The sequence below is a fragment of the Pelmatolapia mariae genome, linkage group LG15 (assembly GCF_036321145.2).
Source record: "Pelmatolapia mariae isolate MD_Pm_ZW linkage group LG15, Pm_UMD_F_2, whole genome shotgun sequence".
NCBI classification, from domain to species: Eukaryota; Metazoa; Chordata; class Actinopteri; order Cichliformes; family Cichlidae; genus Pelmatolapia; species Pelmatolapia mariae.
In genome coordinates, this window is record NC_086240.1 from 34579155 (window position 1) to 34591017 (window position 11863).

At 41.6% G+C, this 11863-nt stretch overlaps 1 protein-coding gene across 1 annotated transcript; it reads right to left on the reverse strand.

Moving 5' to 3' along the window:
* Window positions 1-4642: 4642 nt before the first annotated feature.
* r3hdm4 (R3H domain containing 4) lies at window positions 4643-11863 on the reverse strand. Its single transcript, XM_063496273.1, has 8 exons — window positions 11679-11863; window positions 10390-10547; window positions 9972-10093; window positions 9571-9688; window positions 9417-9502; window positions 8376-8461; window positions 7812-7867; window positions 4643-6405 (listed from the first exon to the last, which is right to left on the reverse strand). The coding sequence occupies exons 1-8, from the start codon at window positions 11717-11719 to the stop codon at window positions 6302-6304; spliced, it is 771 nt and encodes a 256-aa protein (XP_063352343.1). The 5' UTR covers window positions 11720-11863; the 3' UTR covers window positions 4643-6301.

An 11863-nucleotide genomic window follows, 5' to 3' on the forward strand; every position in this document is an offset into this window, starting at 1 on the left:
TATCTATTTACATCAGCTGTGGTTGATCAAGGACACATCTAAAACCTGCAGGGACACCGGCCATCGTGGACTGGGATTGGGGGCTCCTGCCCTAGAGTTTTGGCCACCCCATCAAGTGATTCCCTATGAGCAAGCAATGAGCGACAGTGGGAAGGAAAAACTCCCTTCTAAAAGGAAGAAACCTTCGACAGAACCAGGCTCATAAAGGGACAGCCATCTGTCGCGACTGGTTGGGGTGGGGGGAGTGAAAATTAAAAAAAAAAAGAAGCCAAAGTGATCATTATTGGAGCAGCTTAATTAATTATTGCAATGATATCTGCTGTTAATGCCTTTTTCCAATCCCTATTTGTGCTTTTGTCCTTTTTGTCCGTGGATGAAGCAGGGAGAACTCTTAGAGAGGCCAGGATTGAAAAAGGGGTGGTGGAGAACCTCCGAGGGTGTTATGCGCTGATTTGGATCCAATGCTAACATCTGTTTGATTAGGCTCACAGGTACATTTTGGATTTTTTCCCAGCACCCCCTTATCTTCAGTAGTTCTTCAAGGTCATCGAGGCGCTTAAGTCTTATGTATTCAGCGTCCTTGGACTGATAACCTGTTTCATCTTGAAATTGTCTTTCGGTCTTAAATGTCCAGCGTTGTCCATTGTAGTTTTCTTTTATGAAATAGTCTTCAGTGTATAAGCCAGAGTCTAAAACATGATCTGGTGGCTGTCCCTGGGTCTGTATAATGAATTTCAAAACCTCATAATTGTTTCTCGCAGGGTATAAAGGAAACCCTGTAGCAAGCTCCACAGCTACCAGCCCCAGGGACCACATGTCTATTGCTTCATTAAATAGACTACCAATCATAACCTCAGGTGCTCTATAACCAACCGTCCCCACACAGTCACCAGGAATCACTTTAGACGCGAGACATGCAAGGCCAAAGTCTATAAGTTTGACTTTGATGGGACACTCATGGCGGTCCACAACCATTATGTTTCCAGGTTTGAGGTCAGCATGCACTATTCCCAAAGAACCCAGGTGGGACAGAGCATTTGTGAGTTGATGTAAAATTGGCCTGACTTCGCTTATGGGGAGACCCTGGTTGTTCCGGTCCTCTATGTAGTCCCACAGGCATTGGTCAAGGAGTTCAAAATTTAAGCAGATCCGCTGGTGGTCAAGGAAAAATCCGTTCCATTGAACAATGTTGCATCTATCTGCATCCAAGCCTCGTAGCTGCTCCAGGATGAAAATTTCCATTTTTGTCCGTTGCAGAATTTCAGGGACGCTCTTGTTGACTTTGATAGCAACAACTTTGTTGGTTTTTGTATTGCGACATTTGGCTACAGTACCAAAGCCCCCTTCTCCAAGGAAACCCTCGACCTTGTAGTGATCTCCCAAAAGGGTCCATTTAGATATTAGATCATCTATAGTGGAGGATGTGTTGGCTGATGCGTTGACGTATTCTTGTTGAGAAAATTCTTCTGAGTTTTGGGAACTGCAGCTGATTTTCTGTGATTCTTCTCTTTTGCAACTTGAAGGCTGCTGAGAGACCACAAGGTTTTGTCCCCCTGTGCTACTCATGTCAGTGCAGGGAGAACTCTTAGAGAGGCCAGGACTGAAAAAGGGATGGAGGACAACCTTCAAGGGTGTTATGCGCTGGTTTGGATCCAAAGCCAACATCTGTTTGATTAGGCTCACAAATAAATGTTGGCTATTTTCAATTTTTCGGCAACCACCCAGTATTCCTTCAAGGTCATCGAGGCACTTAAGTCTTATCCATCGAGTGTCCTTGGACTGATAACCTGTCTCATCTTGAAATTGTCTTTCGGTCTTAAATGTCCAGCGCTGGCTGTTGTAGTTGTCTTTTATGAAATAGTTATCAGTGTATAAGCCAGAATCTAAAACGTGATCTGGTGGCTGTCCCTGGGTCTTTATGATGAATTTCAAAACATCATAATCATTTCTCCCAGGGTAGAAAGGCACCCCTATAGCAAGTTCCACAGCTACCAGCCCCAGGGACCACATGTCTATTGCTTCATTAAATAGACTACCAATCATAACCTCAGGTGCTCTATAACCAACTGTCCCCACACAGTCACCAGGAATCACTGTAAATGCTGGACATGCAAGGCCAAAGTCTATAAGTTTGACTTTGATGGGACACTCATAGCGGTCCACAACCATTATGTTTCCAGGTTGGAGGTCAGCATGCACTATTCCCAAAGAACCCAGGTGGGACAGAGCATTTGCGAGCTGAAATAACACTGCCCTGATTTCTCTCATTGGGAGAACCCGGTTCTCCCGGTCCCCCATGTACTGCCACAGGCTTTGATCGAGGAGTTCAAAATTTAAGCAGATGCGGTCACCGTCGATGAAAAAGTCGTTCCATTTAACAATGTTGCATCTATCTGCATCCAAGCCTCGTAGCTCTTCCAGTATGTAAATTTCCCATTTTGCCTGTTGCAGAATTTCAGGGTCGCTCTTGTTGACTTTAATAGCAACGACTTTGTTGGTTTTTGTATTGCGACATTTGGTTACAATACCAAAGTGCCCTTCTCCAAGGAAACCCTCGACCTTGTAGTGATCTCCCAAAAGGGTCCCTTTAGATATTTTAAGATCATCTATAGTGGAGGATGTGTTGGCTGATGCGTTGACGTATTCTTGTTGAGAAAATTCTTCTGAGTTTTGGGAACTGCAGCTGATTTTCTGCGTTCTTTCTCTTTTGCAACTTGAAGGCTGCTGAGAGACCACAAGGTTTTGTCCCCCTGTGCTACTCATGTCAGTGCAGGGAGAACTCTTAGAGAGGCCAGGATTGAAAAAGGGGTGGTGGAGAACCTCCGAGGGTGTTATGCGCTGATTTGGATCCAATGCTAACATCTGTTTGATTAGGCTCACAAATACATTTTGGATTTTTTCCCAGCACCCCCTTATCTTCAGTAGTTGTTCAAGGTCATCGAGGCACTTAAGTCTTATGGATCGAGTGTCCTTGGACTGATAACCTGTCTCATCTTGAAATTGTCTTTCGGTCTTAAATGTCCAGCGCTGTCCGTTGTCTTTTATGAAATAGTCATCAGTGTTTAAACCAGAGTCTAAGACATGATCTGGTGGCTGTCCCTGGATCTGTATGATGAATTTCAAAACATCATAATCATTTCTCCCAGGGTAGAAAGGAAACCCTGTAGCAAGCTCCACAGCTACCAGCCCCAGGGACCACATGTCTATTGCTTCATTAAATAGACTACCAATCATAACCTCAGGTGCTCTATAACCAACCGTCCCCACACAGTCACCAGGAATCACTGTAGATGCGGGACATGCAAGGCCAAAGTCTATAAGTTTGACTTTGATGGGACACTCATAGCGGTCCACAACCATTATGTTTCCAGGTTTGAGGTCAGCATGCACTATTCCCAAAGAACCCAGGTGGGACAGAGCATTTGCGAGCTGAAATAACACTGCCCTGATTTCTCTTACTGGGAGAACCCGGTTCGTCCGGTACCGCATGTACTGCCACAGGCTTTCATCGAGGAGTTCAAAATTTAAGCAGATGCGGTCACCGTCGATGAAAAAGTCGTTCCATTGAACAATGTTGCATCTATCAGCATCCAAGCCTCGTAGCTCTTCCAGTATGTAAATTTCCCATTTTGCCTGTTGCAGAATTTCAGGGTCGCTCTTGTTGACTTTAATAGCAACGACTTTGTTGGTTTTTGTATTGCGACATTTGGTTACAATACCAAAGTGCCCTTCTCCAAGGAAACCCTCGACCTTGTAGTGATCTCCCAAAAGGGTCCCTTTAGATATTTCAAGATGATTTGAGGTGAAAGCCATCTTGACTGACTGAAATGTGTTTGTTTGTTTACTCAGTGAATTGGTGAGAACGTTTAAAAAAAAATTGGTTTCTGTCGCAAAACTCTCGCAAAACTTTTCAAAAGGGTTTTGGTTGCCGTCAGGTCAACGTCAGTTAAGCAGTAAAGTTTAACAGTTTACATACCACGTCAAGCTTTTCTTTGTATATGTTATGTTGTAGGTTTGGGTGCAAACAAGAAATCAATTAAAATGTTTTATTTCAACCAACATCAACCTTATATATTCATATTTATTCAAGCAGTGTTTTTAGAGCTTTTCAACCCTGGCCTCTCTTCTCGCTGGGCTATGGAACATGCAGATATGTTTATGTTTAAATTATAACACCACATTCTGACATGTTATTCTATACTCAGCTGACCTGTTAAATGTACAAATATATATTTGTATAAAATCTTTTTATATGTGATTTACGTATCTAATTTTCTTTATACAAAGTTTAATCAAGATTGCTCTTCTCATCCAGGAGGAATTAAGGAACACATACATAAAACTTTTATACTACGATGATTACCCTTAGAAAAGTGGTCCAAAGGCATAATGTCGCATGATGATATTTCAGTTTAAACATGAATAAAAAAGGATATTGATCTCACACAGATTTGGTTGTTGAACTGGAGCAATGATGCTGGAGAAGAGCTGTTAGCCTTCGCGTATACCTGTGCTGTTAGGCCAGCAGAAAGAGAACGATCTCAATAATAAAACTAGGTCTGATTTTAAGTCAATATTACAAATGTGAATGAAAACTTTAACTTCCATTTATTTAAAGCACTCACACAGATTTTGTTTTCAGCATTCAGACGATAATAAAATGAGAAAATGAAGAAAAAAAACTTAAATCATTTAATAGTTGCAGTGATACTTATAAATATGCACACATACACAAAGATTTTTCAGTTTATTGTATAAAGCTCTCAAACGTTTTGCGCATTTTCAATTCAAATGTTGGCACAAGTCAATTAAATGTAACATGATTGGCACAATTATGTGTACATGTAATGGAAAATTTGACAGGGCCCCGAGGTGAACATAATGCAAAAACAGGCTGGGCTCTACACAGTACACAGAAATGAGCACTACATGACATTCAGAGTGACAAGTCAAAAGCCTGAGAAGTTGGATTTTCACACGCACACTTTGGTTGTTGACAAAATGCACCAACAGGTCAAGTTTTGTTACTCTGCTGCCGTCATTATAAAAAGAAAACAGAAATAAAGTCTCTTTTTCCTTATATAACCTGGATACATGTTTCCAAAACCCAAGTACAGTACAAAGTAGAAAATTGTACAGAGAAAACATAGAAACTGTGTTCATAAGGCAGAAGTATTTTCCAGGGATGCAAATACTGAGATTTAACATACCTGAGAGTCAAAGCTCAGCAGGTTTTATCCCCCATTTACTGTAGGTACAGTATACATTGAATCCGTGTTAGCAGTTAAAAGCTGTGTGTTCATGTAAACCGAGAGAGCACTCTGTACGTTGATGTACCAAAACATAGAATAATATAGTTTCTTATCCTAAATATTGGCTATTACTGACATAACACTGACAGTGTGCAGTGACAGCAGCAGTCTGTCAGCATCTATGCTCGATCTGCTGCACATTCAGAAAACTGAACCTAATGCCCACATGGCACACACATGCACTGGAAGCAGAACTCATAAAGCCGCTGCTCAGCTGTCACAAAAGATGCCTCTGACTGAACTGTAAGGGTTTCTCAAACCCACCTCAAAGCCTCAATCTGCCTCTAAATAATACACACAATAGAAAGAGAGTAACTATAATTTGCAAGTAGCAATGAGAGAGATGTACTTTCTTGTGAGTAATAAAGAGATTAAAATTCATGCTTCATGCAGGCTACTGTTTCAAGCGGTGATGCATTTCATTTAAGAACGGTCCTAAAACCTTCACACACACAGCGCTGCAGACTACTCACAGACCTTACACAGTGTGCTTTCTATTACTTTCAGGACTTACTGCTGTAATTTACTGTGCCTGTTTTGTCAAGTGTTAAGTCCACTGTTAGTAAACTTCAGCAGCTGGATTTCCTGTGCTGCTTGTACACACACCGTGGGGTAGAAAATGTAACGTTGTGCCTGAGGAAGGTGTGACAGGAGAGGTCAAGTTACCAACCTCAAACAGGTATCAGTTTGTAAGCCTCAGATGGGACTTTGTGTCCAGACCCTGCTTTGCTGAGCTGTATACTCACTACATATTACCCAACCTACAGTTTAAAATTCAACTTTAAGCACGAACTAACCTAGCTAACGCTCCAGTGATCGATTCTGTTGCGTTTTTGGATCTAGTTAATGGAAAATTGACAGAGAGAAAGAGAAGCAGACATTTGAGCTGGGTGGTTATTACAGACAACGTGTGAAGACTGCACATCATATCTACAATTCAGAGCTCCTGTCTGCAGCAGGAAGAAACAGAAACGGGCGTGGTCCTGTCCTCAACTCATCTGCTCCAGGTAGGCAGACAGCAGGAGTCCAGGAGGCAGGAACTCTTCTTGTTTGTTCACCACTTCAGTCTGACGTAAGCCATTGTAGTCGCTGCCTGGAGGCCCAACAAGCGAGAAATAGACTTTGATCACTGTGATGTGACTTAAACAAACTAAACTGGCTTAGCAGGCGCAGCCAGGATTGGATAAGTAGGATTATGTAAAGACAGAAGCATTTATAATGATAAAAACTCAAAATCTTCCAATTTTAATGAGATGAAAAGATGATACGTGCCAGTAAGTCTTTGGGGGGGGGGGGGGATTTGTGTAAAAAATACATTCTGTTTTTCTTTTGTTGTTATTTTTTATTTGTGAAGACGCTGTTCAAAAATTCTGTACATTTAAGAACACACAAAGTGGCTTTAAACTTGAAGTACGAGTTTAAATACTTGCAACTGTAACACTCCCAACAACAAGGAAATTTGCTGTTAAATTCCATGTCTGTTCAGACTCAAGACTCAAGGATTTTAAGAGGCAGACACCAGACTAGTGTCACCAATTCTGTAATATAGTCTCCTTTTTGGCATTAACGTCAGAAACGTGTTAGCGCTGAGTGTTTAGTTTCACCGTATTATTTAAATCAGCATATTAATTCTTGAGTTATAATTATAGCTTAAATCTGCATACACAGGAATTCATATTCACCACTTATATTCAGTACATCTGACTATGACCAGCAGATTAAGTAAAAAAAAAACAAACAAAAAAAAAAACGATTGGCTCCAGGTGTCCATGATTTATTCCAGCTGAGTACAACTAATTATGAATTAAGAATATTTCTTTTCCAAAACCCTGACTTACTTGTTTGCTTAAAAACAAATTACCCCCCCCCCCCCCCCCAAAAAAAAAGAAAATTCAAATATTAACATGTTTTGTTTGTTTGAAACTAATATCATTATGAAACTCTGTTTTCTGCTGTACTGTCACTTTGTGGTTGGTTAAATATTGTATTCAACATGAGGAATAGGGGCCTGGTATGCCTACACCCTCTCTCTTAGAAATATATATATATATATATATATATATATATATATATATAGTCCTGGGAACAGCTAAGATACTGCGCAGGACCCTCAAGCTCCCAGGCCTCTGGTAGAGGACCCGAGCTTGAAGGATAAACCGCCCGCAGGGGCGAGATGGGTGTTTTTTTTTTGTATATATATATATATATATATATATATATATTTTAAATACTGTTTGCTTTGTTATGATCAGAGAACAAATAAAATGAGTGAATGAGAAGCTCATAGGTCGACACAGGCGCTCAGCGACCTTCCCTTTACACAGTAATATAACGAGCTGAAATAACCAATCGGCTGAGTCGAGCCTTAACTGCAAAGAGACACACCACAGAAGAGTTGTTCTCATCGACACAGACAGACTCAGACTGCAACATGTTGTCAATCTACCATCCTAACTTTACCCTAGTGTGACTGAGCCATTATGTATTATTGCCACTCACTTGCAGAGACGAGGTCCATATACTGGCAGATGGCGTGAAGCAGCAGCCTCTCAAAGCTGATTGACGAACACAAACAACAGAAATGTGACAGTTATTAACCCACTTGATTCAAACTGACTACGTTTGTGTAGTGTACCAATTTCCCCGCACATCTCGACAAAGGGAGACTGTGTATTCACCACCGGCTGCAAGCTATTTTCTCCTGTTCCTGTTGTGTTCCTGTCGCTATGGTAACGGACGATAAAGACTTGATGTAATCTAATACAGCAGGTTTACCTGCATGCTTTCAACCTGCATGTTTGTCAGAACAATCCAAACAGCAGCACTGTTGAGATGAGATTAATTAACACATTAATGAGGTGCCAAAGCAATGCACTGAGGGTCACTAGGTTGTAATTTGCTCAGATTTTACTTGACAAATGACATTTCACTGAGCTCTCCAGACCACTTCCCACAGGTGTAATTCCACTGTCCATTATCAAAGTCTAACCAATTAAAGACTAAAGTGAATGAAAAGCTTTTGAAGAAGTACAGACACACCAACTGAAAGAAGAGGATTTTTACCTGCTGCTGAGGTTGGTTGTGTAAACTGAGTGAGGTTGAGCGTTGAAGAAGCTCAGAAGGTTTTCCTCCAGAACTTCCAGCGTTCCCTGAGAGAAGCAGAAACCACAGATCTCACAAAATTCATAGTTTGTGTTTGGGAAAAATACTAAACTTCAGCAGGCGATCTAAGGGAGTCCTGCTCTCGTGTCCTTGCGCATTATTTTCGTCCCTGATAATGATTAGGAGCATCTTATAATTTCTGATTTTCTTCAGTGTTTCATTGGGCGTATTCATACAACAGAAGGCTAATGAACATCCTCTTTTTCACAAATTTCAAACATTATATAAAACACAAAAAATAGGAAGATTAATCAATGAGAAAATAACTCTTGCAGCACGAAGCCACAAGCAGATGGGTCTATTAAGAGGACCCGCCAGTAGTGGTTAAGAGATAACTGGCTCTGGTCAAAGGAGTTGCAAAGAAAAGCGTCTGGACTTCTTTAAGTTGCTTGAAGACGTTTCACCTCTCATCAACTTTCATTTAACTGTCTGCCATCTATAATCCAGTTTTGAGTTCCCTCCCCAGACGCCTTAATGCCCACTCACATCCTGGGCCATCTGACCTCAGGAATTCACATGACAAGGTGGGGCCAGGTTTCACAATGAGCTCACCCGAAACCCTGGCTGATTAGGTCCCACACCCGCTTTCACACCTTGGCTCATGTGATTAGAGGATCACCAGCGTGTCCTTTGTCCCTCTTTTGGGGGGGATACTCCCACTGGGTTTAAATCTGGGACTCTCGCCCATTTGACCTTAGAACTGAAGAAGCTTCTCGGATGAGAGGTGAATAGTCTTCAAGCAACTTAAAGAAGTCCAGACGCTTTTCTTTGCAAGCTCCTTTGACTACGCTTACCTGGATGACCGAGAACCTTCACAGACATAACTGGCTCTGCATAAAACTAACAAGAGTTGAACTTACTATAAAAACAACGACTTCAACTACATGAGTGATGCAATCACTGACCAAACAGTGAGAGATTTGAAGCAGAGAAGACACTCACCATGGGGATTTGTTTCCGCCTTAGAGTCGCTCGCAACCTGCGATCAATTCTTTGGAAGCAGTCCTGAGCAGTGAAGGCAGGATTTACTGCAGAGAGAGACGACAAAGTCAGACAAACAGCTTCACTTTAAAGGCTCATTAAGGGTGACACTCACCATTCCTCTGGTCTTTGAGGAGCTGGTTGGTGTTTTTCTTCTTGGCCTCCTCCAGCTCCAACAGAGAGAGCAGCCTCTCCTGCTCCTCACCAGAGCAATTCATGAAGTCGTTCCACGGCTAAAACAACAACAAGACGAGAAATGACATTAGTCAGCGTCCCTGATCTTTCTAGGTGGTCTTCAAAACCCTGTGCCCTGTGAGACCCCGCACAAACCAAACCACACAGTTTACATTTCTTTGGACACACAAACACGGTTTTTGAGCGGCAGTTTCCTGTGGGACCTCTCAGGTAAATATTTGTGCACACAGTACATAAAATTTGAGAACATGACATGGTGAAATTATAAATCTTTTCTTAAGCCATTCGCACTTCTGCAACAAATGCCACTAATTTGTGTACCTCTACATAGTTTCCATTGGTGCAGACTTCATAGAAGATGGATGGGATGGCTGGGTTGCTGCAAACCTCCAGATCATCTTTGGAGCACTCATCTTTCTCAAGGAGATTAGCAAGGTAGCGTGCTAATTTTCAAAGGAGAAGATTAGAGAGAGATGAATAAGCAAAGCAATGACAGGTTTATGACTTTATGACTAATGTAAAACTTTTTCTCATCCTCTAAGGCACTGAAGCCACTAACGTCAGAATTGTTTGTAAAAACGTTGCCCAGCAGCCTCGGGAGCCTCAAATACATCTTATAAAACATCTTGAACTTACACACAGAGACTCTTCCTCAAAGTAATCCTTTCAATGCTTTCCCAGCATTGCCCGCCTGCAGTATCTGACACCGTCTTTTAATTTACGTGAAATGAGAGCTTACTGTTCTCCTGCCGGCGGAGGCTCTTCTTGCCTTTGGCCCTGGGTGTGAGGTCAGAGTTGCGGATGGCTTGGTTGATATAGAACTGTTTCTTTTTGGTGGGTGACACTCGCTTGGCAGGAGAGCTAGGCAATGAGGTGCATTTACGCTCCTCTACCAGGCTGGAGAAACAGAGCACAGTGCATCAGTTTAGTGAGTTTGAGTTGATATATCTTCCAGAAGAATTTCCAGCTTCCAATCTCAAAATCTGATTGAGCTGTTGGAATTTCGAGGGAATCAAGTCAGCTTACTTGTTCCTCAGGCTGCTTTATTTAAACCTATCCAACTGCTCAGATGTGAAGGTAAAAGCAAGGTGTACCCTGTAACAGGCCCTGTTCACAGAAGCCCTTAGCAGGATAAACACATATAACTGACTATTTACTTATTTATCGTGTTACAGCCTTTCCTTCACAACACCTGGTACAGGTGCACAATAATAATTTCACCCTGAAACGACATGCAATAACAGCTGTAGTAAAAATCTATTGAAATATGCATATTTACATGGATGGCTATGTAATCACCTTATCTGAGGAATAACTAAGACGAAAGCATATAGATGACATTTATCCTACTAAAACTGAAAATACACCCATGAAAGCTGCAGATTTTTTCCTCCTCTGGTTTCTCTATGTAACTGGGTCAGAACAGAGCAGAGCATCCCACAGCAGCTTCAGATGTAGGTCAGTGGGTGTCTGTGTGGACCGCCTCTGCTGGAGCTTCTTCCTGTGAGCTCAGTTGTCAACATGCTGATGCCATTTTTAGCCTGAGCTCTGCAGGTTATTAGCAGCATAATATGATGTAATCTGTGCCTTGGCTATTTAGGTTCGCCAGAACTCTCCCTCTGCCATCCAAACCTTAGTTTAATAAGTGAGACCTAACGAAACATGTTTCAATGCAACCTTAAAAACGGGTATTAGTTATTATGGTCGGTGTTGCGATTTCTGGCTTAAAACAGGATTTTGAACATTAGACCCGCCCCTCACCTTTAGACTCCGCTACAGGAAGGCTAGTTAGGTGCTAACAAGGACAAGTGTTTAAATTGCCCTTTAACTCTTAAATAACCAAAACAAACTACAGAGTGTATTGAAATTTTTATGTGCAGGAAACGTTGCAGTATTTCAGCTGAACTAAAACAAGCAACAACTCCTGAAAATAAACCTAGCTATTTATGTTAATATGACTTATTTTACCGGCTAATAGCTAGCCAGCCAACTAACGAAACAGACTCGTATTTTTGTTGTTTTACTCACATATAATCCTGTTCTTCATTGCTATTTGTCAAAACGACCATCTTATTCCAGCAAAAATAGGCGGAAAGATCCCACTGTCTGTATCTTTACAGCTCGAGAACAAAAATAAATACAGTTGACACAAGAAAAGAAAAACCCGGACAGATTATCAGGTGAGCAGCTAGCTGCTGACTGCTAGCTTGACA

Coding starts and splice junctions, on each gene's coding strand:
- r3hdm4 (XM_063496273.1), bottom strand. CDS start 11,719: ATGGTCGTTTTGACAAATAGCAATGAAGAACAGGATTATAT. Junction 10,094..10,389: donor CCTCCGCCGGCAGGAGAACA/GTAAGCTCTCAT, acceptor TTTGAAAATTAG/CACGCTACCTTGCTAATCTC. Junction 9,503..9,570: donor CCTCAAAGACCAGAGGAATG/GTGAGTGTCACC, acceptor CTCTCTCTGCAG/TAAATCCTGCCTTCACTGCT.